Below are 14,533 nucleotides of genomic sequence, written 5' to 3' on the forward strand. Positions count from 1 at the left end.
GCCATTCTTTTGTAATTCGTGTCATTGCTTCCTTTGCTGAGGCATAAAATAACTCTGTGCAGATTTTCTTAGAACACAGTGCCAGAAACACTGCTTTAAGTAGGCAATACAAAAAAAAAAAAAAAAAAAAAAAGCTCTCCAAGCAGGAGAGCAATTTCTCATCGTTAAGGCAAACCAGATATTTATTTAAGAAATCTAAAAACATCCATCGTAGGAAAACCTTTGTCAGGACAAAAGGAAGAAAAACAACTGTCAAAACCCAAAACATTTTTCTGACTGCCCTAGAAGACTCAAAACCCCGCAGAGAGCTCAAAGGGTCGTGCCCACCCAGGGATGCCAACCTTGGGGTTTGTGTTGCTGAAATGGCTTTTGAGGTATTAAAGAGTTGGGCTTTTTTTTTTTAGTTTTGTGACTGAAGAAGAAATCAAGATTTTTTAGCTTTGGTTTTTAAGGTTGTTTATTTTTATTTCATACATTCTTTTTTTGACTTGTTGAGGTTTGTTTAGCAGGTGGGGTTGAGGCACACTGACTGCTTTTGGGGTGGTGTTAGCTTTTTATACTAGAAACTATGTGTACTTTATTTATAATAATTTCTTAATACTTATTATTTATGTTAGACAGTTTGTCTTTACTTTAAGCTAATTTAGAAGTGTCGCTATTACAGCAGAAGATGGGGGACAAGAAGAAGAAAGACAGGATACGTTCAGATTTTTTTTTATTTTGCTTTTTGAACTTCTATTTTAAAAACTTTAAAATTGTACTTTTTCACTTTGTGACAAGTTAGCTATCATTTTACTTAAACTATTGTGGCTTGTAAATCTTCACACAAAGTTGGTATATTGCTTCTGTGGGTTAAAATCAAAGGTACAGGTGTCTTTGACTTTGTGCTAAGGTCCTTGAGCTCTTTGCTAGGGTTTTGAGTCTTCTAGGGCAGTCAGAGGAATGTTTTGGGTTTTGACAACAACTTTTGGTCCCTTAAAAATCTGTTTGCACTTGTCTCCTTTCACTCCAGAGCCCTACAACTTAAATTAAAAAAAAAACAAAAAAAACCAAACCAAAATCTCCTGTCACGGACATATTTGATGAAAAATCCTTTTGCTAGGATATTTTTCCCCTGAGAAGCTGAGAGGCCTCAGAAATGAAATGTAAACAATGTTATCTGCTGCTGTGGAATGCAACAGGTGACTCTTTGGTCTCATGTGGTTGTTTCTAATTAATGGCCAGTTACAGTCAGCTGGCTCGGACTGTCTGGTCAGTCATAGGATTTTATTATCATTCCATTCTTTTCTACTCCTTGCTAGCCTTTTGATGAAATCATTTCTTCTCTTCTTTTAGTACTGTTTTAATATATCATTTTCTTTTAATATAATATATATCATAAAATAGTAAATCTGCCTTCTGAAACATGGAGTCAAGATTCTCATCTCTCCCCATGTCAGGGCTGCCTGCAAATTCAACACTCTCGAACATAAAAAATAAATGCAGCAACAGGACAGTGTCAACCCCCCCTCTGGGCTGGCGTCCATTTCCAATTCAGTGAAACTGGAGGGAGGAGGGAGGAGTGAGGAGCTCACCCTGGCCGGTCTGAGCCTCGGGCACGCGCTCCCGGATCACGCGGCAGGCGTCGTACACGGCCGTGGACGGCTCGAACTGCATCGTCTTCACCACATTGCACTGCCGCACACAGATCTTCAGCGACAGGGCCACCATGGTGCCAGGCCTCCTGCAAGCTCCTACTGAAGCACCTGAAAAAGGAGGAGTGGTGTTGTTGCTTAGTTTTTCATTTAATGCTTTAATATAATTAGCTTTTCATTAAACGAATGAAACTAGTTCAGTAAAATTGCATTTATTCGATTGCACTTCTATATAAAGTCTCATTAGGATCGTTAAGGTAGAAACTAGCCAAAACACGTATTTTTCTTGGTGTAATTGAAATTCATTTTTCAAAAACTTGTGTACACATACTAAATGTTCATATTTTCTTTGAGAAAGGTTAAAATGGTGCATAAAAAGCCAACACACTTACCGGGTATATTGGCAACATACTTACTTTTTCTTATACATCTTTTTCTCTCCACACATTTTTATTAGATCATCTAGACCAGCTTGTAACCAACAGCTTAAAATAACTACTTTATCAAAAGTAGGATTTTCTTAGCACATAACTACTCCTCCCTGAAGATTCTGAAATGTGCAATATAGTGTTATGGTTTTTCTCAAGTCTCCACATAGACCTGCTAGATGTTTTTAGCCTGTTGCACAGCTACAGAAAGCTTTGAGAATGAGTTATTTTTCATTTCAGCTATATTTAAAAACTACACCAAATCTGACAGCATTTTTTTACAGAAACAGGAAGTTACAGATGCTTTTTGTATTGTTTCATTTTGTAGATAGTCTGGGTTTTGTCTCCAGTGTCTTCCCTTGCTGTTTTAACAGTCCAAATCACTCTTCCATCACTAGACTTTCCACAACCATCTCCAAGAACTCTTCAGAACTTAAATCCATTCTCCACAAATACAGAATGCACTAGAATGCCCAAATAATTTCTGCATACATTGATGTGTGTGTTTTTAAACAGGACTTTCCTATGGGGTCCTAGTGACTAAAACAAAGAGCTAGAAGCTTGTTTTCCTCAAGTTCAGGGGCCTGAATTTACTCTTCATCTGAACCACATTCCTCAGAGCTGCCAGTCCAGCCTGCCTCCAAACTCAGCATCCCTGCTGGTCACCAGGACAGCATCACCCTGAAGGGATGTTTATCCCCTGCTGTACAAATTCCCTCTCGCTCCTGCACTGCCCAGGCTCCCAGTGCTGCTTCTCCAGCAGCTGCAGGGGTGGCTGGAGAGCCCCAGCAGCACCAGCACTGTGCCAGCGGCTCCCCTGCAGCAGACACCCACCATGAGGTTTTCCTTTGTTTCCTCACACTCTGATTCTTCTCCACAGGCTTTCAACCTGCTCACAGCCCTTCTTCAGATCCAGCTCTTGGCACCTTCTCCTGATGTAGGGTAACACCACCCCCTCCCCTCACTCCTGTCCCTTCTGAAGCACCAGAAGCCACTGAGAGTGAGACCCCAGCCATGGGATTCATCTCAGCAGCTTTCAGTGAAGGCAACAGGGCCACAGCTTCCTAACAGCGAGGTATACTCTGTTAGTGTGACACAATGCTCCACTGGCTAATTCAAAAACAAGCAGGGGTCCTGTGTCTTAGAGAATGTTCTTTTAAAAGTACAGTTTAAAATGTTTTAAAACCTACAACTAATAGCAACCAAAACTGCCACCACCCTCCATTCTGGTCTAATCAAAGCCTACTTAGGATCATTCGCCTTATCCATCCTCATATCCACATACAGAAACAAGTAATGGCCCTCAACCTTCGTAAAAACCACCAATGTGGTGGTAAATGGTTTAGGTTTTCAGCTTTTCAATACTTTCACTTTGTGATCATGCACCCCATAAACCATAAACATGCATGTCAGTAAGAACATCACAAGGCAGCCTAGCATAGTGCCTTGCATTGCAAAGTGATGCATCCCCATGCTGTCCCTGCCAGATGCTCATTTAATCCATTCTGACAAAGCTCCATAAAATGGGAGTCCACAACATCCACAGCTAAGCTGCTCCATCTTTACTTTTCTTTTTACTATTTCTACATTTTGGATGCTTCTCCCTCATCCAAGTTTTCAACTCAGGCTCTCCACTCTGCAAAAGAATGTTTTTTCCCTTCCCTATATAATAGATACAAATTTATCCCTGATATCTTTAATGGACTTTTACAAGTTGGGAACCTGTTACTGTCTCCTCCCACCACCACTCCTAATTTTTTTTCCAGGGCCATATTCAACTCAAAGAAGGAAGGACCTAAATATATCAGTGGTCTGGTTTCCTTCAGCTCAGGGTTCTTGGTCTCAGAGACACCAAAGGATGCTTCATCTGAAACAGAGCTCATGACTGATCAGCTTCCTCCAATAGAATGTTCTCAAACTCAAGAGAAAGGCTTTTATTTGCCACCTCCAGATTATCCTCAGGCTCTAAATCTCTCCATTTGGCTTTCAGTAATAAATGGGATAGGCAGTTTCCATGTCCTGGGTAACAGCCAGAACAGGACAGCTGTTCTTTCTCAAAAGATCTAAGAACTCAGTCAAGAAAAAGGGCTGAGATCACAGAGAAAAACAAGGGGAAAATATCTTCCACATTCCCTTTATCTTCTATACATTGATTCATATAATTTAAATATTTCTCTGTGCAAGCAATGGACTCTCTGTGCCCCCAGAATCACTCTGTCTGTGGAATGGCTGACCAAAACTTAAAAGGATTCTGAAAATTAAGAAAATTTTAAATGGAACAGTTTGCTTCGTACTGTGAGTAATAAAGTAGGAAATTTCTAAATCAGACTGTGACTAATCTGTGCTTGTAAGGTGGGAGACTGGAATAATAAATTATGAATCTGACAGCTCTGGGAGGAATAGCAGCAGCTTTGAGCTCTTAAAAAAGCCACAGAGCATAACTCAGAGAAGCCAGAGCCTGCAGATACATATCAGAGTGTGCATGTCAAAGCCTTGAGCTGAACCATCACAGGGCTCACATTCTGGAAAATCTGAACAACACAGAATTCTAAGCAGTGCTTGAATGAAGATGAGCAGCCTTGGTGTGCTCACAAAGACACCTCACCAACAAAGCAAACAAGCACAAGGATTTCAAGCACATATTATCCAAGATAATAAGACATAAAGCAATGAGATGTCAAAATATTTTTCTTTAATAATTTCTCTTCATTAAAAAAATGAAGAGAAAAATCTGAAAATTCCGAAAATCTGAGGACCAATATTTACAAAACTAAACATCTCTTCATCTTGTAAAGCAGGTGTTTTCAGTGAAACAATCTGAACATTAATTACCAAAAAAAAGTTATTTGATGAAACACTTTTATATATATATAAACATATTAAGTCTATTATTATATATAAAAATATATTAAGTCTGTTACTATATATAAAAATATATTCGGTCTATTATTGTATATAAAAATATATTAGGTCTATTATTATATATAAAAATATATTAAATCTATTATTATATAAAAATATATTTGGTCTATTATTATATATAAGAATATATTAAGTCTATTATTATATATAAAAATATATTAAGTCTATTTTATTTTATGAAATAAATCTGTAACTTGCCTACTGCAAGTCACAAACTAATATTTTGAACAAAAGCTCCAACATATTTGTTTGAGAAATGTTCCCAAATTAACAGGAAGAAAGTTGATGCCAAAACACCCCCACCCTTCATTTCCACTGGAATTAATTTAAAATTGCTTTTACTCCTGGTGTCATTCAAGAGGAGCAAAACAGAACTAACCAACATCTAGTAGGACTGCCAAAGCTGAGTAACAAATGAATTTATTCATATCCTACTGCATCTCTTCCTCCATCAGCTCTAGCAGTAATTTCTGGAAGGGTATTCTCTAACTAAGCAGTAATTTGTACACACTGTCTGTGCTACCACAGTAAATGAACAGTTTTTGCATGGATTTACTCTCAAACTTCCTTCTGCTTCACCAACAAATGGCTTCCCCAACCAGCTCCTTAAAAAGCCTTCTGTAACAATATGCAAAAATGAGTTTTGTCTGCTGTTTGTGAATGCATCTGTGTTAAAATGTTAAAAGCATTGAGATGGATGACACACATATGATAAGGTTCAGACTTGCCCTAATTAGAGAGCTTCCATGATTTTTTGTCATTAACAGAGTACTAAATCAGTGTAGGATCCAACCAGTGAAAATTTCACAAGTCAAACCAATACTCTGAATGTAAGGCTCAGGCAATGTACAACACAGGTCTCCATTCCACAATGCCTTGCTGAGATAACTGACATGATAAAACCAAAATTACAGAAATTCCAGAAAAGATTTCCCAAGAAACCAAATTGTACCTGAGAGTCCACCTCTGCTAGGCTGGGAATGTGGCACTGAGCTCATCAGCTGCTGGGCACAGACAAGGCAAGGGGCAGCAAAGTTATCTCAACAAGCATTTTACAAGGCCTCTCAAAACACATGTAACACAGGGAAAATTGCTGTTTCTCCCAATACTGACAAGGAGAGAAGTTTGCATCACATAATTTCAACAGGAATTAACTACCATCAAGCGAAAAGCATAAAATAAAATAAAACAAAACAAAACAAAATAGCAAAATAAAGATGCAGGGAGAAAGGGGATTTAGAGGGGAGACCAGATAGTGCACACTGACCCTGATCATTTGCCCATTCACCTGGATTAATTTGTACCATTGCTACCCTCATATCTATGCTGTCTGAGCTGATGAGGCCATGATTTTATCTGGATATTCTGAAGTGCAATGCTAAGCAAACAGAGAATGCAAAATGTCAGCTCAGTGCCATGAGGGCATGTGCATTTCCCATCCCTGCCAAGTGAGCTGAGGTAACTCACAGCCCAAACCCAGCTGCATTTCACAACCAAGCAAAGGTGGAACAGCCACCACTGACACTGCCAGACACACCACACTCACCCAGTTAAAGTGAATTGTCACTGCCAGTGGTGTGGTTAAAGCACAGCTCTGCCATGATTCAGTAAAGGTCTGTCTCCCTGGAGATCTTTCTTAACTGGTTCATTCAAGCTTGAGCAAACACAGATCTAGGTCATGAGACTGCCACAGCCTCAAAGCCTCTACGTGTACATGCTCGTAGAGGCAAAGCTATGTGTTTTTATACTAGACTAACTTTGTAACAAAATCCAATGGAACACGAGTCCTCTACTCTTGTCAGTATTCCTACCAACTACCTGTTGGCACTGGGCACCAGCAACACAGGACAGATGATATTTTCTGTTGTTCACAGAGGTTGAACATCTAATTCTATTGTACATAGGAAATACTTGTTTAGTGGACTGGTGCCTGCTACAGACCCCTGTGAGCAAAATGCACTCTGAGGTACAAACCCAGCTGAACTGATAGCTTTGTGTACTTAAAAATTATTAAGGGAAATGAAAGCATCATGCTTCAAAAATCAAGCATAATGCAAATACAAGGCAGGGAGACAGGCATAGAGAGTAACAACACCCATTTTACTCTGAACTCACAATGGCACCTGTGTTGGCTCTTACCATAAAAGAGGTGGCGCTACACCTTTCAAGGAGCCCTCCCTTCAGTGCTCCAGCACTGTCAATTTGTAACTCATTTACACCACAATCTCTTAAGGGCTGCCATTAACAGCATTTCTGAGACTAAGCTGATTCTCCAGTACAGGAGCCAAGCCATCACCTGTGGGATGTATATTGAAATGCATGCCCTCATGTCACAGCAAGGCCATCATCAGCTCCTAGCTGGACCAGACACTGTGAAGATGTCATCACTGGTTGCTGCCATCCCACTGGGAGCTGTGTAGTGAGGTGCTTTCAGGGGTAGCTATCACTCATGCACAAATATCACATTGGTAAGCACTGGAGTGGAAGTTGTCTTGTCATTAGGGTTAGAATCTCTTCTGGTCAGAAAGGAAACAAAACAATATCTCTTAGATTCCCTCTAGTCAGCTTAAAGCAGAAGGTAAGAGCAGTAAAACAAGAGAGGAAAAGCTGATGTTCTAAATGGGCAGCAAGTACAAAGAGATCAACTTGGAGGGTCCAGAAGCAGCCTGACAACCTCAGACACCACACACTGTCTGGGGGGCTGATCAGAGCTCTTGAAGTTTGAACAAGCAACCAAAAAAGCATAACCCTTCCTTCCACTGGTTAGAATACAGGGAACTTAACACTGTACAGCACCAAACATGGTTTATTCTGTTTGCAAGTATGCACAGACAATTAAAATGCAAGAATTCTCACATGCCCCCCTGCCCTTAGAAAATCCCTGCTCAACCACTATGGCTGTATACACACACCACACATGCTGGTAAGTTTTCTACCTTAAAAAACTTCAAGAATCTCAGGAAAAATTCGCTGCATTTAGCTGTAGCATGCAGTACTAAACTTTACAAACAAACTACTTGGAAAAAAAATCCCCACAGCAAAACAACGATGAACCAGGACAAGCTTTGAAAGGTTACTATGAGATCAGGCTGTAATTATTAGCATTAATAGATACCATTCTCAGTCCATGCTTTATAGTCATTCAGCAACAGCATCTCTTTTGCTAAGAGCCCAGCAAGGAAGCTCCCTTAAGCAGAATTATGTAAGAGACCAAAATATTTGGGTCTAATTAGGAGTTGTTTACAGGACAGTCAGCTTATTAGCAATTGAACTTCAGCTTGCTTTTTAAGTCAAAAGGCATATTTGCAAACTAACTTGCTTGAATAAATCTTCAAAAGGAAGTATGAATTACAAGGACTACAGAAGGAATGTCACTGTCCCAGACAGAGCTGAAACAGCTTTTAGATAAGATAAGCCAAGAGCTTGACTGGAGCTAGCTGCAGCACAGAAATCACAAGGCTCAGCAGCAAGAGCCCTCACTGTGGCACTCAATGACATGTCTTTGAAGAGGCCTTCCAGACTTTGTTTTCCTGTTTTGCAAGAGAAAAGCAAAACCAGAAGCATGAGTTTCTGTAGAAACCAGAAGAGAATCACATCCTTTGGCCAGGTTCTTCCCCCAGAGTCCTTGGGAGGACAGCAGTAAATTATGCACAGACTATTGCTAAAATGGTATCTGATGTATAGAAGACATTTTTATTTGGTGTGGGTGTGTTTTTCCCACTTTTTAAAGGATATGTTGGGTTTTGGAGGGGTGCTTTATTTTTTTAAACTCAACTCCTATAAGGTAAATCTAGGTCCACCTCAAGCACTGCAACTTGCTTACAGTGGGATATATTTGTATATGTTTATACAGCTTCAAATATATTATCCAATCTGTAGTACCTATGTAAATTATAGGATAAGAAAAATAAATGATGATTAAAAATAGTTCCTATTCTGTGGAAAGGTTTAGCTGATAGAAAACTGGTTTTCCAAAGCAGCAGACGTGACTATTTGAAATATTTCACCTAGATTCTAAATCACAGAATCTAGGTGAAATGTTTCAAATATCTAAATCTAAGAATAGGTTGAACTAGAAAATAGGCTGTTAAATCCAGGCTAGGGCAGTTCTGTATATTCTCACTATTTTCAATTGCTTAAATACTGTAATGTTTTGAAGGACAATTTTAAAGCTTTTATGCCTAGATCTACAACCTCTGAGCACACTCAATTCAATGCTTTTTTACCTCCCCATTGAATTAATTGAAGCCACCAGTCAAACTTCAGAGCTCCACCTGCCATTCTTGGGAGGCACCACAAAGTCAGATGGAATAAATCCCCTGGAGTCAGATGGAATAAATCCCCTGGAGTTCTTCCCTGAGTCATTTAATGACACAGCGAGGACAAGACTGCTTGGGTTCACCTGCTGTGCTCTATTACTCTGCATTTTCCATTTTTCTTCTTTTTTTAAGTAACATGTTTTGGCAGAGAAACAGTATTGCAAAGACCCAGGTGAACTGTCATGGTAAATCATATTTGGATTCTTCTTTTGCTTTCCTTTCACCCTCATGAACATCACCTGATGCTGCCCAGGAACTTTTAAATAATTTTCTTTAAGGAGAACAGCAGTCAACAATTACCTCATACACATCCACTTGATTATTTACCTCAGGGAACATGAAGGGAACTAATAGGCTGCTCAAGTTTCTTACAGGCTTTATAAACAACCTTACTAATTTGTTAAGGAATTTGAACTATTTAATGATATGAAATCCACTCAGCTACTGCAATCACTGAAGTAAATCTACATTGATAATTCTGATCAGCATCACCATTCAGAATTAGATGGGGTTGATAAGTCTTCAAAACCAGTTTTGCTACACAGAAGAAAATTGGTGAGGCTCAAATACAGCAATTTTTTGCCAGTTCTGTAATGGGGTTTTTATGGAATGGTTCTCTGCTCTCATTGATTCCATCTGAAATGGTAAACTTAACAGGCACTGAAATTGCTCTCAGTAGGTTTTTAATCCATTTGTCCAAAAAATCAATTAACTCAATTATTTAAAACAGATCACTTAAACAGGAAGTGAGGCAGAAAAAAATTAAACATTTATAAAATGTTATTTGAATGAATGCAATAGTAGTTTTAGCAAGCCAGCATTCCACTTATTTAAATAAGCCAAGAAAATGTGGAGGATTCACACAACTGGTTGGCATATTGGCAATCAAACTATGATCTCCACAATAAGCCTCAACTCTTCACCTAGAATCCTCACAAATTCAAGTTGAAGGCAAAGAGATTTCTGACTTGGAAAACTTATTTCTTGCATGCCCATTTAAAAGCCAGGTAAAGAGCTCATTCCTTTAGTGAAAATTCAGGTTGACAGCTTGGAGACTGACTGTCATTTATATTAGGGAAAGCATGGCAAAGTGGGTCCCAGTCACAGCTACAGGTACTCTTTAGGCAAGATAATCCATTTTTCCTCTGTTCAAGAACACAGAATGCACTAAAATCCCTTTCATGTTCACACAGAACAATGAAATGCACTTTAAAATCACATAGATCAGCATCATGCAAGTTCACTACTTTAGCACACTTTTTGCCAGATAATACCTATTGGAGAATTCAGAACAAAGTCAAGCACTACTTAAATCTAAATTATAATTAATTCAGTTATGTTTCTACCCTTTAAACACTGAGGTCTCTATTCCATCTACTGTAGTACTATCTAGACAATTTTTTCTCACAATTTGGTATCAATATGAGATTAACACAATTTTAAAAATAAATTATCATTCTTTATCAATTTTTATGCCATGGAGATAGAAAACAGTTTACAAAAAAAGAGTAAAAATAAAAAACCATGTCAGTGAAGACAGCAATTGTAATCCAACATATATCCCTCATTAGAAAGGTGGTCACATGGAACTGGCAATGTTGGAAAGTTTACACACAACTCAGATGGTGCCATGCCAAAGAGAAAAACAGCAGATCATGCAATTGCCTTCCAATGGGTTTAAATAGCTACTAAAGAAAACATTCTCTTGCTCTTCCAACCTCCATTACCTCCTTGAGATTTACCACACACACATATAGTTTACCACACACACATTACCAGCCATAGTTTACAATTTTTAGAGTAATAATGCTTTGGCTGATGCTACTGCAGCAATGTTGAATGACCTGAGTGCATGCTCCCTTCGATTTCTGATGCCAGCACCTGAACAGAGAGGGAAGGCACAACAAGATGTCTCAAAACTTCACCATTTCTCACCATCTCAAAGGCTGAGTGCCAGCTTTAAACATTTTTTTGAACATTCAGGCAGAGATGTCAGACTCTGCTTTTTGATTACTAAATTATTTTTTATTAAAAAAGAACACTTCTTCCAAAAGAATAAACAAACAGGGAATGACTAGTCAAAAGAGCTCTGAACAATTAATAAAGGGATAAAAAGGGAAAAAAAAAATAAAAAAAGAGAGTAGCTGAGGAAAGGAAAAAGATCTATAGCTAGAGACTGCAGAAAGCTCAGTTACTACCAGAATCAGCAACATTAATGAAAACAGAAAAGCTCAGCAAGAACAGTGTGCTTGCACCCATCAAATTAACATCTCTGTCACAGCCACAGAACAGGACAACACAGACTGAGCTCCAGCTGTAAGAGCACTCCATACCCACAAGGTAAAAATAAGCTCACAACCACTGGATAAGGAAGGACAGAAATCAGAAGGTGGTGGGGTCCTTAAAAAGATTTATGAGCAGGGTTTGAGAGAAAGCTAGATTTCAGAAGGAAACAGGACTGAACCCCAAAACATCCACTGCTTCTACAGCAGAGACAGAGGAACAAAGAAATCATGAAACAGCTGAACTTTTCACAGGGGGTGACAGTGTGTGCAAACATTACATGTCAATTGGATTATACTGAGTCTAGTACACTGCCAACTGTGTGCTAATGTGAAGTCAAACCTCCTCCTACACCAAATGTGCTCACCAAGAGCACATCTCACCAATAAGCTCAAAGTCAGCTCGGCAGCCTCAAAATGGTTGAAGCTAAATTCACACATTTTGTTATTTTTCCTAGCAAAGCCTACTTCAATATGTACCTAAACCACCTTCATTTACCCTTGTCCTTAGACATATTTGATACAAACTGACATGCTGCTTTAATTATAGGCTGCTGTGAAAGTTCACTGAAGACATTTTTCAAAGATGGAGAATTGCAGGACAAAATTCCATTAGCGACCTTTGAGTATTTCAAGCTCCATTTCCAGATGAGCAGTCAAAGCCAGAGCCACATTTAGAACAGTAATGTGGACAAGGTCAAAGTAACTCCAACAGATGAAGAACATGGGGTGAGATTTATCAACATCTTGCCCAAAGCCAATTTTACCATTTAGTGACACTCTCTTCTGAGAGCATTGCAGTACAGAAGTGGTAATTTATCTGTAAAGTTATTCTAGCAATGATTTTTCCTTGTTCTTTCTGCCACCTCTTACATGCAGTCAGATGAAAGAGTTAATTCATTTCTCAGCTATTTGTTTCATACCAATGAAAGGCATGGCCCTTTTTCTCAAGGCTTAGAGAAATCACTTATTACATGATCATATTCTCCAGTCTCCCTGGCAACTGATTCAAAACAGTCCATGTCTGTCACAGTCAGGTTAATCTCCAGGCTGTTAATTACAATATTTATCTGGCACTTCAATGTTCATTCATCACATTTATTTTTCAGCTCAGATTCTCTCTTCATAAACACACAGTCACAGAAGTATATATTTCACATTCTCTCTAAAGAAAATTTTATACTAATATGTACAAGCTTTTAAATTACTGTAGGTTTTATGTCATTATATGCATAACAAAGAAAATTAAACAGGACCTTACCTCAAAAGTAAACTTCATTTAATAGAAAATTAGTTTGTCTGAAAGTACTGTTTGATCACATGGAAGGCTTCCAGCAACCAAGTCTGTGACACAAAAAATAAACAAGTTACTTTCTTATCCCCAGTTCAATAATTTCTATTTTTTCAAGTGCCTTCACTGTCAACACACTGGAAAGAAAACAACTCAGAAAGCTGTAAGTTTCCTTTTCCCTTCAGGAGTCAGAATTTGCATTGCCAAAATGCCTTTGTGCTCAAGAAAATAAATTTCAGTCCAGGCTTCTAAATTACTCACACATAAGAGCTCATAATAAATGAATTCATTAGTTTTTACAGGTAAACACTTTGAAATTGCCAAAAGTATCAATTATGAAAACACTTGTAGCACAATTCTGGGTGTTAACATAAATCAAACTATCACACTGACCTCTCAAAACCATTTCATTTATTTTGCATTAGCTTGCTTTTCCATGGTTTACTGTCCCTGTGTGGAATAACAGTTTAAACACCACAACTCACACCTCTCTGGGCAATCTCCCTTCTGAAAGTATGATTGCAAAAAAAAACGTAAAAACAGAGTTTTGTTTTGTTTTTAAAAGATGACAAACTCTGTTTCATAGGCTTTGGCTGTTTTGAGGAGATGGGTTTTCTTGTTTGGGTATTTTCAGGCTCTGTTTATTAGAGTTTTTCTTTTTTTTTCCCCTAGGTTTCTTAGGCTCCTTTGTCAGTTTTTACTCTAAACAAAAGCTAATATATCATAGTGGTTTAATAATCATGAGGATGGCAAATCAGCTTGCACACAAGCCATTTAGCAATTGTGGATGCCCAGAGTGCTCTGAAATAAACACCAGCATCTCTCCCAGGATCTCCAAACACCCCCAGGCTCAGCATTACCAGGCCCAGGTCTGGCTGCTGGCAAAGCCCTGGGTTCCATGTGTGCAGTTAGGGAAGGCTCTCATCCCACTGTTATACCTCCTGGACAAGCTAAAAATTCCAATGAAGTTCTGATCCACAGCAGCTACCCAAATTTGAAACCAGTTAATGCATCAATTTAGAAAGACCAGGATGTTAAAGAATAGAGTTACACTTTCATACAGCTACATGGCAGGGAATGCCCTTTAGTTGAGAAAAGCCCACAGCAACAAAAGAATTCTTGCAAATTTTAACCAACCAAAGCTGCCAAAAACATTTCTGATAAAACAAATTCATCACTTAATGTTTTTCTTGTCTTGGTTGGTTAGAAAAGTGATTTTTTGCTTTCAGTGGACTTTTAAGCAACATCAGCTGTATGCCAACACAACTATTAACTACAGGTTAACAGATTTAATGCAGGCCAGAGTAAATGCAGGATACATACCACAATTATTTCAGCACCCAATTTATCACCTGCACCTGCATTAAAACAGGCAATGCAGTCGTTTTCTACTTGGAAATTGAGATCCTTGATCACTCTCATCCAACTTCTCAATGCCTGCCAAGTTCCCAGTAATGAGCAAGTAATGCACAATTACATCTAATTAAAGGTGTGCCAGCAGCCTGCACCTCATGGGCTTCCCTCAACCATCAGGTGAGGAGAACAGCAAGTTCAGCTCACAGAAATCTGAGTATCTGAGCATTCCCTGAGGTGGCTGTATCAGTGCATAGGGATTGATCTGCAAGACAAGGATCTGCATTACAGTAACATCCAAATT

At 38.7% G+C, this 14,533-nt stretch overlaps 1 protein-coding gene across 3 annotated transcripts in view; it reads right to left on the minus strand.

The window, feature by feature from the left end:
* The window catches only part of TLN2 (talin 2), a 141,371-nt gene that overhangs the window by 86,676 nt on the left and 40,162 nt on the right, over positions 1-14,533 (minus strand). For all 3 annotated transcript variants that reach the window (XM_054272471.1, XM_054272473.1, XM_054272470.1), the window contains 2 exons: positions 12,847-12,929; positions 1,575-1,745 (listed from right to left, as the gene is read on the minus strand). In XM_054272471.1, the coding sequence (XP_054128446.1) occupies positions 1,575-1,710 (136 nt within the window). In that variant the 5' untranslated portion in view covers positions 1,711-1,745; positions 12,847-12,929. The remainder of the gene's footprint in view (positions 1-1,574; positions 1,746-12,846; positions 12,930-14,533) is intronic.

This window comes from Melozone crissalis, unplaced genomic scaffold (genome assembly GCF_028551555.1).
Source record: "Melozone crissalis strain CALT ecotype California unplaced genomic scaffold, PUWL_Pcris_2 ptg000014l_1, whole genome shotgun sequence".
NCBI lineage: Eukaryota > Metazoa > Chordata > Aves > Passeriformes > Passerellidae > Melozone > Melozone crissalis.